The 14,172-nt window shown below is 33.2% G+C and overlaps 1 protein-coding gene across 2 annotated transcripts in view; it reads left to right on the forward strand.

Moving 5' to 3' along the window:
• LOC149786609 (uncharacterized) overlaps window positions 1-14,172 on the forward strand; it is a 93,627-nt gene that overhangs the window by 45,977 nt on the left and 33,478 nt on the right. For both annotated transcript variants that reach the window (XM_089977114.1, XM_089977113.1), the window contains exons 13-17: window positions 5,039-5,173; window positions 6,720-6,875; window positions 8,379-8,593; window positions 9,345-9,465; window positions 9,922-9,992. In XM_089977114.1, coding sequence (XP_089833240.1) covers window positions 5,039-5,173; window positions 6,720-6,875; window positions 8,379-8,593; window positions 9,345-9,465; window positions 9,922-9,992 — 698 coding nt within the window. The remainder of the gene's footprint in view (window positions 1-5,038; window positions 5,174-6,719; window positions 6,876-8,378; window positions 8,594-9,344; window positions 9,466-9,921; window positions 9,993-14,172) is intronic.

A 14,172-nucleotide genomic window follows, 5' to 3' on the forward strand; every position in this document is an offset into this window, starting at 1 on the left:
TCTTCAATGAGTGGGACAGGTACAACTAAATTAATTGCATGTTTAACCTGGTTATCTTTCTCAATATACTCCTTTAACATGTTTTATGTGGCAAAGTTGTTTTTGTTTTCGTCTCCCAGGGGTATTTATGTTGTAAGTTAAATCATTTACCTTCTTGTAAACTCTGTAGGGACCATAATACTTGGCCTGAAGAGGATTTTATGGTATGGACAAGAGAGCCAGAACTCTATTACCAGGCTGAAACTCCTTTCCTTTGAGCTTTAGCATACGTTAATTTCACCATTGACTGAGAATAGTGCAGATTCGCTCCTGCAACCTCACAAGCCTTTGACAACTTATACTTACAGTTGGAAAAATAATCGAGAAGAATACTTTCAGTATCTTTATTATAAAGAAGTTTTTTTTCAACAACTTCAATGGTCCACGCACATTGTGTCCAAAACCCAGTTCAAAGGGACTGAATCCTAAAGATTCTTAAACTGATTCCCTGACAGCAAACAAAATTAAATGAATATTTTCAACCCAATTTTTACCAGTAACAAACAATCTGATCAAATCATATTTTTCAAAGCCTGATGAAATCGTTCTAAAGCCCCTTCTCACTCAAGTTGATAGGTAGCTTTGAATTGTTGGATGCCTAATTCGTACATAACCTGCTGGAAAATTCCAGACATGAAATTGTACCCTTTATCAGATTAGTCCCATTTGGGAAGGCCAAATTCAGTATATTTTTTTTAAAAAAAAAAAGACTTATTAAAGCCTTGGATTTTATATTCCTCAAAGGAATTGCCTCTGAAAACCTTGTTGAAGCAAACATTATGGTCAACGAGTTTGGATACCTGACTTGACCCGAGATAAGGGACCAACACAATCAACCAAAATTCTGCTAAATGGTTTGTCCAATGCAGGAATATGTTGCAGATGAGCCTTATGTATCTTCTGACTGTGTTTTCCTACCATTTGACACGTATTACATGATCTACAATATTTACAAATATCACTTTTCATTTTTGGCCAATAGAAATGAGCCAAGATCTTGTGATAAGTCTTATTAATCCCTAAATGACCAGCCAAATGAGTTTCATAGGCCAGAATAAGTATTTCTTGCCTGTGAGATTTTGGAACCATATATTGATAGTTCACTCACCACGCACCACACATCGCCAGCAGGTACCTCGGGAGGTGTCTCTTTCTCATAAGAATTCCATTTTTAATCAGACATGAATTTCAGTGGCTTCAGTTTCACTAATGGCCATTTGAAACAAACAAGAGATCGCAGGGTCTTTTTCCTGTTCGACGACAAGTGATTGTCATTTGTCATACTGATTAGAATAAAAAAATGAGTAGTTAAAAGAGGATCACGGTGATCAATACCTTTTGATTGATCCAGACAAGGAATGAAAGTGACCTCAACAAAAGCCTGAACAATACATGTGTCAGCTAAAGAAATACGTTCTGTATCAACATCATTCTCAAGAGCTTTCTTTGCCAAAGCTCTAGTAACTGCACAAGCTGGGAATAAATCGGGGAATTCTTTTTCAATAGGATCAACTTTCTGATCCAAACAAGGCTTGTCAGTTACAATTGGATTAACCACAACCTTATATCCGTGCTAGGTCGTTGCCTAGTAATAAATGAACGCCCTCAAAGGGTAAAGCGAACACTGCTCCGACTGTCATGGGTCCTGAGACTAAGCCTGATGACAAATTTACACAGTAGAGAGGAACATTAACAAAGTCGAACTCTACTCCATGAATAACAACACTCTCATTAGAAGAAGACTTCTCAGAAAAAGGCAAAGTACCTAACAATAAAAGATACTGAGAAACTCCTGTGCCACTTACAATTTTAATAGGGATGTGATTGTCCTATTCAGCCAAGAGATACATAGAACCCTGCGTCATGAATGGTTCATACGTCTCTTTAATAAAAGTGGAGGGAACTGGTCAGGTGTTCAGCAGCACAGTGCCTCAACGACCACACTAGGTCATGAGACTGAAGTATATATATATATATATATATATATATATATATATATATATATATATATATATATATATATATATAGAGAGAGAGAGAGAGAGAGAGAGAGAGAGAGAGAGAGAGAGAGAGAGAGATAATTTATGGTCGGTGATATCGTTATTAAAGCATAATAACGACTTAGATCAATTGTAAATATATAAAAAAATTTAATTACCTCTTGTTATTGCGTCATTTCGCTTTGTTTTTATTCCATGTTAATGTCCATGCGCTGGTACGTGAATGACTTAGCGTTTATTATGTGAATGGCGTAGCGAACCAAGTATTTGCAGTCGGTTTGAACTTCTAGAGAGATGGAGGCCGTTGGACAGCTTCATATTTATTTAATAGTAATCAATTTTTAGAACATTAAAATAGGTTTTAGAAACAACAACAACAAAACATTAAATTGATCATATTATGTGTGCCACATAACCGAGAAATTTACCGTATAATATTGACATTGTTTGCAACTTTGTATCATTGTTAACACTGTAGATACATCCCAAGGAAAGTGCACACATATCCTTACGACGAAACATATACTTGCTGGTTACTTTTTGTAATTTCTATTTCAGGATTTTAATAAAGTACAAATGGCTTTTCTCTCTCACTCCATATTTATGCCTGGTTTGTCCGTTATGCATGAGAAGGGAAGGTGATACAGAAAACAGAAATGATTGCAATGAAAATGTTTACCATATTCAATTCTTTTAGAAAACGGCGATTATTAATACCTTTTTATTGTTACTGCCATAGGTCACTAATGATTACTGTGTGGAAATTGATTATTGATCTAGAATCAGCTGTGCACGGTCGCAAGAATGTTTATATATGCGAATTAGTGCGCCATGGGCGGATCACAATTTGGAATATCAATAGTATTGGTATATTAAATTCGTTTATACCAACACATTAAACGCCATGTTATTATTAATGTATGATATATATATATATATATATATATATATATATATATATATATATATATATATATATATATATATATATATATATATCTGTCTCTGTGTGAGTGTGTGTGTGTGTGTGTTCTGTATGTGTGATCTTTTCTCTTTTGAAGATGTCCCTGAACGTATGTTGCATAGCATTTTCTCTTTGTGTTTCCCCTTCTCAACAAGGTGTATTATGAGGAATCATCTATCACAGATGAAACATATTTATATCCAATATTTTAATTTCGTATGCTTGCATATGAATGATTGCAGTTCGCTGGTCATCCACGTAACTAATTTAGACCCTTCTCTTGGGAAATGTTTTCTTAGGTTGCTTAAGTTAACCATTATTTCAGGTTTGTGTACATGTATTGTAGATTTTACCTTTTTGACATCTGTCGACAATTTATTGATACTGTGCTTTGATAATTGTAATAAATATATCGTAAATGTTGTCCTTTATTAGTCATTTCAAATGGTACAAAGTATACTTTCCAAATCATTCATTGTCATTTTGTGTTATTCAGCTCCAACATAATATTTATTTTCAACATTTTGCAACGTTTCTGCAGTCGTTACTATAGTAAGAATTATTTTAGGTTATGTCAAATGTTGACATTCGTATGATACGTTCAAAACAGTTATTTCATATGCTGAATCGCCATGTGTTGTTTTAAATCAAACCTAATTTTCCTTAAATACTATATATGTGCTGGTCGTGTTATTGAATAATTATCTTTTAAAATTGACTATGTCAAATACGTAATTTATTCATTGCACCACACCGTGACGTTAATAATATCTTACTAACAGGATTTTTCTATGTTATCATCATTGAATGTAATGTAAATCGTCATCATTTTGTATTTGGAAAATCACGTTTGAATCAACAGATCAGCATTCCGGTAGCATTCCAGTACTCTTGAATGTTATATCCAAACACAGCCGGTTTGGGCCACATTTTACGTGAAAAAATACACCTCATCTCTGAATACCGACCTCGATGACCTTATGTTAAACTGATGAACTATTTGTACACCGCACCTAAATCATGTGTCCAAAAAGAAAGTACTATTTTTAAATACTTCACGTGTAATAGCGATGTTTCATATGGGGAACAAAGATGATTAAACCGGTTACAACTGGCTGATTATTATATCTTCCCCATTATTCACACTGATAAAGAGAATACTGCGCAATAACTTCATCGATTAATATAGACCAATCGGAATTGTATAAAGTGATCTTTTAACATGTTATCATATCAAAAACATAAACTGGACATACTATGTGTAAAATGTACCCACTGCGTTGTTATTATGAATGTTATGCCAAATGCGATATATAAGATTCATATACTATTCTTTTCAAGTGTGTGATGTTTATGATAATAACAATTCAATTCCTTGGATTCAAGCTATAATGAAGTAAATAACACTGCTACTTGTACATTTACAAAGCTGAATACTTATGTACTTTCTGGCAAATACATTGTTATCATACCAGATATTTGTCACTATAATCTACTTTACACGCTTAAATGACTATGCAACTGTTCATGTTTTCGTAAGTGTAGAGAAACCATAAATTAAACAGTCATGAAATTCGATATGTAGATCCATCCTGATTACGAGTATATACCATGCCAAACTAAGGTAACTGTCATCATTTCATTAAACTTTAAATTTCTTTTTCTCTTGGAGACTTTTGCGTTACAATGAACTACTTTAATTCACTATGTACAACTTTAATACATAAGTGAGTTACTCTGCTTTTACAGTCATAAAATCTAATATGACCGTGCATACAGAGGGACAGAGCATTTCTAACTTCTGCTGAAAAGAAACAAGTCGCTGTGACCTAATATATCAGATAATTTGTCTCTGGCACCACTCTTTATGGATCATCACGGATATTAACGAATCCAAACCTTTTGAGTCAACATAAATATGTGCAGATAAGTTTTGCATGCCTTGCTAGAATAAATCATTTCTCGCTGTGTGCGCTAGTACGGAATAACCATATAATTCGCCACATTTGTGTATTGAAATATCCATCTTTTCAAGGGACCGTTTGCGAAGTTTAAATACGAACTTAAAGAGAACAGCTCCGTTATTGGAATCAACAATGCGACTGGTGCGCTTTACGTCAAAGACTCCCTGCAACTTGACTGGGAAAAAATGCGGCACATTTTTGTTCAGGTCAAGTATACAAGATATGGAACATTGTTATACTAGTATTCGTTAGTAAAATGTATATGCCAGTTATTTTGGCAATACATACTATTTTGCATATATATGTTTCCTAAAGGAATTGTCACAAATTAGTATTTTGCATCTTCAATCATCGTACGTAAGTATTTCCCTCGTCCCTTTTTGTGCATGCACGCATTCGGTGCGCAACATACAGATGATATATATATATATATATATATATATATATATATATATATATATATATATATATATATATATATATATATATTGAAACTAAGAATTTTGATGGATCGTACTATGTGTTGCCGGGAGTATTTCGGAAAGTCTTAAAGGTGTTAATGGATTGTGGTTGGATTAGTCATTACCATAAAAATGGCCTAAAACAGGTGGGGTTTGGCTTCGTTGGTTAATGTTGGCATAGGTGTTCAAGTGTTCATTATCCCTAATGTTAAAATTCCAACTTCTAAACAACCGAAATACCACAAAATTTGCAATAAAAGATGGAAACACAAATTTCATTGTTTGGAATCTAGTTTTCTAGACATGAAAATGCATTTTGCCATTCCTGAAGAGTCTATTTTAAGAAGAAGGTCCAAAACTGGCCTCTCTAACCCAATTCATAATTCATTAACCACAGATTATATAAATAAATATGTGCATTAACATTCTGAACAAAGTAGTAGTCAGACATGTTTATGAAACAGATGCATATTTTTGTGGACTTCAGAATATAAGAAGAAGCATCATGTATCACATACACACACCACCCCTCAATGTGTGAGAGCACAATAGCATGATCTCTCTTCGAGCACGAAGTCATATAACCATGCTATGCTTGAGAGAATACCTGATTATGGTGACGACGATGTTTTCACATGGCACCAACAATAAAAACAGGCTTCAAATAAATGTAATCATTCCTTAGCTGAACATTATTTTCATGCCCATATATTCTATATTCAATCCTATGAAATACTCCAACAATGTATACAAATGTATTGCTGATTAGATTGGAAATCTATGGTCCTTTGTTCAAGGTTTCAGCTGTTGAGTCTTCCACCATAGTATTACACCCAAACATTTATTTCATGTATGTCCATTACCCATGAACAACAATAAATCACTTTCCGTTTAAATATTCAATCACTGGTATGTTCATTTATAAACTCGACATCAGCGTGCATTGTTATGATCCTTCAAATGACTACCAGGTAATGAGAAGAGAGATAGAATTATTCGCAAAACCTATTTTCAAACCTTCGTCATGTATCATGTAAAGGTACAACGGTATTTGTTTTAAAATTATATTTGTTATCTGAAAACAATTAATCACAGAAGTATAAGCTTGCAGTTATTGAAAAGAGATACAAAATAGGTTAGATAAAGAAAAAACATAAATCCACGAATTGAAATGACTTCTGTTTAAATAAGAATTATATTTTCGTAGTGTCTGCCTTTATTTTTATGTTATTTTTATATTTTTTTTAACTTTGTACATTCATGGTAATAACTTCTATTATTTCTCTTTTAGGTCATTACAAAGTCTGCAATTAACGATTCTCTTGGACCCAACTGTGCCAATGTGACGATAAATGTGTTAGACGTCAATGATAACAGTCCAATATTTAACCAGACATCATTTAAATTCGAACTTTCTAATGCAAGTAGAGGATCATATGTGGCGCAGGTATAATACATTATATTTTTGATCAAACCAGGACAATCCCTTTTCTGGAAAACAATTCATACATTTCAGTGTAGCTCAAAAATATAATGCCTTGCGTTTTTTGTGTTCTTAGAAGCATACATTATCTCAAAATTTCTTATTCAACTCAGTTGCTGACAAAACTAGCGTCTACTTTGTATTCTTAGTCATATGAAAACACTTTAAACATTCTGGCGAACTTGTGGAGTGCCAAGAGATGACTATTTATAAAGCTTACTTGTAAATTAGGAAGTGAAGCACAAGTCAGGTCAAGTTCACCAGAAGTTAAATATTCATTTGTGCCTAATGAATCAGTTATTGTTATATTTCCCCGACACTTATCTAGTTGATTTAATTGCACAGCGAATCAAGATATAAGGGACTTGCGTAGATTTGAATCGCAGGTTATACTTACTATACATGAATTTCAAGATGAAACGTAGAATGACATCACGAGGTTACTTTAATATACATGACAGCACATAAACCTGATAAGCGAGCTAAATAAGTAAATAAATAAATACATAAATAAATAAGCAGTTTGAATAGGCACGTATCTGCGACTGACGCCTTCTTAGCCAACTGAAACCATTGTAAGATATATCCTGAAAACTCCTTCACTGACCAGAGACAATAATTTAGTTTTGTGCCGGGTAGTGGGTGTTACACTTCAACCAATCGGATGTCCTTTCTGATATGGATTTCGGGTATATATGTATCGAAATGGCTTGAATTCAGCAATTTGCATCCTTATTTACTATGAATGTTCCTATTAATTAACTTCACAATAAATGTCACCGTTTCTTTTCCACTCAAACAATATGTTTCAAATCAGTCTAACAAGAATAACACTTCAAAAATGACTGAGTGCTATTGTTAAACCTCAAGAAGCTATTGAACGCTATTTTAGTAAATATAAACTCATCGTCTATAAAATTTGAATTTATTAATAAAGTAATCCACATGACTGAGGTATATCTTGTTATAGCTCAAATAGTACCATATGAATTAAATTAACTCTAGAATTAACTAATCTCAATTGCACATTGTTTTGTACGCTATGCAAGAAGAGCTACTTGAAAGCAAAAAGTAATCCATACGTGATTACTAAACTGAATTTACTTGTTTCACCCATAGAAAAAAGGATTTTTATATTTTCATTGCTGTGAAATCTTCAGATACAGTGCATGGAATTAGTTTAATTTATGTCGCCGCCAACAACTATCATCATTAAATTAAATTCATTCAATCTGTATTTGATTAAATGACTGTCATAAGCTTCAACAAAGGAATACATTAAAGTTATCTCCATTATCTTTGAATCAATTATCCTTTTCAGATACACTATAAAAATGTATCTATCAACAAATATTAAGTAAAGAAAATGCATATATAACCCATATATATATATATATATATATATATATATATATATATATATATATATATATATATATATATATATATATATATAATTTATTTCAGATTCATGCTTACGATAATGACTCCGGTGATAACGCAAAACTTAAGTATTCGAATGGGACTTGTTTGTCTAATCTTGGAGATTGTGATGAGAACGTGTGTGATTTTCCCTTTGATATCGACCCCTTTACAGGCAATATAACAGTGAATGCAGACTTAATGCTGTGTAAATATACTGCTCTGGTAACGGTGTGTGATTCGCCACAATATTCGTCTAGGTTTGTATATGTGTGAGTGTGTGTGTGTGTGTGTGTGTGTTGAATATAATGTAATATCAATTTGTTTACATTTATTAAATTATATCCCTAAACATACTTTGATTATACGTTTTATATTATTACGTGATTCAATTGAAATGCGAATTTTGAATTCAAGTGATTTGCTATTATTTATCATATTGCAATTGTGTGACGCCAGTGAATTTGAGTGATCTTATTGCCTCTTTTGTGGGAAGGAGTCCAGCTAAGGTAACGTGTCACTTTCCTGAAGCAAGTTAAATTTCTATTATTCGCACTAAACCAAATAATACAACAATTGTACACCTTTTTTGCCTCGTGTCTATCAGCGTGAGACAAAATACAGCTTTGTATTGGTAAATATGAGACAAAACAATATTGTATCAGGTTTAGACAACATGCAACTTCATGTTCAATTCGCCAAAGGTCAATAATTACATAATATTATTCACTGATTATAATTATCACTAAAAGTAAAGTAATGAATGATTTCACTGGTCCATTCTACTTTCTCTGACGAATCATTCAATAAAAACGTAGGGAAATTGTTTGCTTTAAATTGCTTTAAAGAATTGCATGGATAAACATACATTAAGGTCACTGAAACTTTTAAAATAAAGGTTTATAATGTCCGTTACTTAAACGTTAATCAAAAAAACGTCTGACAGTTATTATATGAAAATGAGACTGAGCTAATGAACTAGCACTATTATTAAATTACTTTATCTTTCAGTTTGTGTACCTCAACCTCAGTAACTATACAAGTGAATAGTTTGCTGTCAGATCCCGTATTCCTAATAACGGGTGCAGTCCTGGAGAATTCAGACAAAAATTCAATAGTGGCAAGACTTCCAGTAAGAAAATGTTCTGCCAATCTAAACATTAAATCTGTTGAGGGTTCCATATTTGTTTGATTATCATATCCATGCTATTAATACAGGATCACAAATTTACATATATGTAAGGATACAATTTGTATATGATATTTTACGGCAAAGCAGCACAAGTATTGCTGAGGCAATAAGGGTTAAAATTCCTTGCCCAAGATTTCACTGCTGTAGCATACGCAAATTCATCCCGGTTTCATTGTTATTTGATGACTACTGAAATTAGTGATATTTAATAGTGTATGCCTGTCATATCTTTATAAATTAGTTTGATATCATAAGTTTTATACTTAGTTTAGTACAGTTACAATCAACATTGCATTTATTTTGTGGTTTTGCGAACCAATACAAACATGCGAGCGACTCCGGCGTTATTTTAATGCTGATGTGCAATATCAATAAAACTTTGCCTTTATACGCCAGCCACACTGCCAGCTGAATACACCTATAACCTGCCAAGAAGACGAAAACATGTTTAAAGTTGACAATAAAAGGTAAGCAATGGTTTGTTTAGAATGTAGCATGCGACTTCATCATGTTTACTGTTTATTTATCCCAAAAGCACCCCATGATCAAGTTGTATTAATTCTGAGTGTTATTTGACACCAGGAATGATGATAATGACGTCATTAAAGAAAACACTTCCAATATTTCCTACACCACAAATTGTCAATAATGATTACCTGACAGAATTTTACTATACTCTATTCAATATGCTTGTTACACCTTTAATTCTAAAATGAACATCATACCCATTTCCACCGACCACTGATATATATATATATATATATATATATATATATATATATATATATATATATATATATATATATATATATATATATATATATATATATATATATATATATATATTTATATATATATTTATATATATATGTGTGTGTGTATGTATGTATGTATGTATAGCACGCAGAAACACTGGTGTTTCTGCGTATGAAACCATTTTGTGGAATAATGCTTCAAGTTAAACTAGTTCAAAGGAATATAGAACGTTTCATTTGTGAAGCATTTTCTCTCTCTCTCTCTCTCTCTCTCTTGCATCTCTTGCTGCATTTGCATTTGTTGGGTTTTGTTGTAGTTGCTTGTTTTTCTTATTTGTTTGTGTTTTGTAAAGTTCTTAAAATGTTACGATCCTCTGAGAGAGACTTAGGAAGTTGAGCTGAAAGCAGATGTGTATTGTTTGGTCTCGGTCCTTGATTTGACCAGCTCTGTCTCGTAGACATCTCTGCAAAATACATCTACGGAAAGTCTCTCCACCGGGAACAAAATGCCTTCAGAAACGTCCTTTTTTTAATACAACCATATATAGGGCAACATATTTATGATACACACACACACACACACACACACACACACACATATATATATATATATATATATATATATATATATATATATATATATATATATATATATATATATATATATATATATATATATATATATATATATATATATACATACATACATACATACATGCATACATACATACATACATACATATCTTTAATTGGAATGCAATCCATGGTTTTGCCTTCTGCATATCACTTTTACACAAACAGTCTAACCAATTTTTTCCTTCTATTCATCAATTTGATACAAATCCTCGAATTGAAAAGTAAGCCATTTTTTAGTATATAGCCATAGCCATGTTCTGTCTTCTATATATCAGTTTTGTTGAAAATATCTCGCTGGATTGTAAACCATATATTGATACCTATATATCAGATTGTACAAAAATGATATGGATGTTAGATAACCATTGGAATGTAAGCATGCTATATCTCGGAAACAAATCTGCTGCATATACTATGCCATGTTAGTGGGGAATACTATTAGAGCCAAACATCAAACAATACGTAGAAATCACCTGTGGTGAAATATGCATTGGCAATAATATTTGCATTCAAGCCAGGAGGTTTCAGATATTGTCCTGACGATCACGTGGTCCACCGCAATATTGTTTTTTTTTTTTTTTCTTCTTTGGAATGTAAATGTCCTTATGCCACAGACGCATATAAGTCGCCAGGATATCTAGCTTGGAGGTTTCCGTGTTGGCTTCATACGGCATAATTACTGACACAGTTTATGATAAGTGCTCGGTAACACATATAGCATTTGGTCAGGACCCCAGGATTAAGACCGAAAATTTCGCAACAAACATTAACGCTGATATTAGAAAAATCCAGTGCCCATTGGCATCGTATAATTCTTTGGTGACTATATTTAAACAAAAGACTGCGTCAAACAATGTTTTCGCAGCATATAGAAATGCAGAGGCTACAATGGTTTAGTTTCAACAGAACTGGTGTCCAGAAGACGTTTTCCGAATGATAGTATATATCAGTGGTCTTAATGCCGCCTACAGATTTGTCAAGAGCGCTCTAAAGATGATTTGCAAGATTTGGTGGCGTTGCAGTATAAATGTGATGATTTGATCATATATGTGTGTGTGTGTGTGTGTGTGTGTGATCACAAAGTCACTCTTGACAGGGAACACAATTTTACGACTTTTCACAAAGAATTAGAAAGCGTTTCTGAAATGTTTCGTCGCTGTCTTTACTACCTTTATCTGATAGACTAATTGCAGACAACGGCGAAATACTGACTTAAAAGTATTGTATGCAGATACATTGCATATAATGCCATTTGTACGACTAGATATAGCTGAAAAGTATGTGTCTACATGCAGAGGAGCAACAACAGTTACTTTATCGCGCTCTTAGAGAAACAAATAAGCAAAAGGGAATTTCATGTAGCACAAAGCCTCTGAATAAATTGAACAAGATGTAACAGCGTAAGATTTTAAGAAGAACTGGCTCATCAAAACGCGAAAGAACAATAAGCAAATAGCACGGTGAGAATTGATAAGCCAGATAACTCAAGCTTTAGATTGATTACAATAAATAGCAGAGGAACGAAACACGATGTACATGACTAAAGTAGACGAGGCTGATGAAATGCTACATGGTTAAAAGCATCTGCTAAGTCAGAGGAACCAAAATGTTTGAGAAAGATAAAAAATGAATTAAGCATGTTAATCAAACAATGATGTGTTTTGCAAAATACAAAATATTCCAATATTCAGCTGAGAGACACGACAATGAATCTGCTGAAATCATGTGAATTGGTAGAGATTTATGGCAGAATCCATAGAAAATTAAACTAAAAGTGCTCGTTGACATTTGTTACCAAAACACTATTTCGGGATTAGTGTGAATTCATTCAGCGACGTTCAGGATTATATAATTATGACACAACAAGACTGTGGTACATCAGCATATTCAAGGCTTATGGTACATCATCACTTTCAAAACCGGAATGTATTCCGAACATTCTATACAACTGAACATATTTTAAGACTTTTATAATTTTTTAGAGATTTAATTCAAAATACTGTAACTTCTTAAATATTCATGTAATATATTTTAGATATGCATAATGTGTTGAATTTCATTAAACACGTCGGTTTTTCTTTAACTTAATTCAAGACTATAAACTGGAAACAAGTGTCATATCAGGAGTCTCTCTCTCTCTCTCTCTCTCTCTCTCTCTCTGCCGGTGTAGATAAAGATGCTATCAAAACAATTCATGTCTGGCGGAGACACTCTCGTGTTAACAAAACGACAGAATGACAAGATGCAACTTAAACAGCAAGATAGTTTTATCACTACTACCATAACTTGCAGATGTTGGCGCACGTGCATTATTGCCAGTAAGTCCGTGCAATATTCTACGTGAATGAAAGAAAGACAGCACGAGAACTGGAAAATCCTAGAATACAACGCCACTAAGTAAAGTGTTTATCGAAACAACACTCAGAAACATAAAGTTATTTCGCTACGTTTTTCCAAGAATTGCTAACGAAAAATCATGAACAAGGAATGCTGTATCACATCGATCCAAAATTATAATGATGGCCCTGGAAGACAATCGGTTGCAACTTACAACCGGCCACATAGTGATGCTGTCGAATACCTTGACAAGTCTGGTGTGATAAACCTGTCAAATTTGGTTGAATCGTGTTGTTTGTTCTAATACCAATTAAATCGTGCCAACTTGTGTCTGATGTGATGTGCGTTGGCATTACAACGAATAATTCGATTGGCATTAGCGTGTTTTTAACAAGATTATGTGCACTTTAACTAAATCGTATTTCATAAGAAAATCAATCGCGCTTTTACCCCATGTATATCAAAGTAGATATCAAAAGATATTTTCGAAACCCTTGGAAATAATATAGACAGTTTTTCCAAAACAAGGATCCGGCTGGATTGTGCTTGGTGTTTCAATGATTGTTGTAAACAACTATAAGTACAATCGGCTTCGTAGACGGTCCTTTATGGAATTGCCAGCCAGAAATCAAAACCAGTAAAAGTTGTATTAATACCAAAACTAACGGACGACAACAAATGTTTCCTGTGGACTGTGCTTTCTGCACATTTTCCTGAGACTAATGATACTAAAAGAGTATATAAAAAAGTATAACTAAAACCAGTTGGATTTTACCAGATCAGTTTTTTTATCTGTTCATATTGATGACGTGCTGGGGTTTTTAGCAGATAATATTTCAGTTTTTGTTGTGGAGAACGGAAACATTTATCCTTTGAACTTCGCGTCGCTGACTTGCAAAGACAATATAGATTTAGTGTA

This window comes from Sinohyriopsis cumingii, chromosome 12, assembly GCF_028554795.1.
Source record: "Sinohyriopsis cumingii isolate HCF-2022 chromosome 12, ASM2855479v2, whole genome shotgun sequence".
Taxonomy (NCBI): Eukaryota; Metazoa; Mollusca; class Bivalvia; order Unionida; family Unionidae; genus Sinohyriopsis; species Sinohyriopsis cumingii.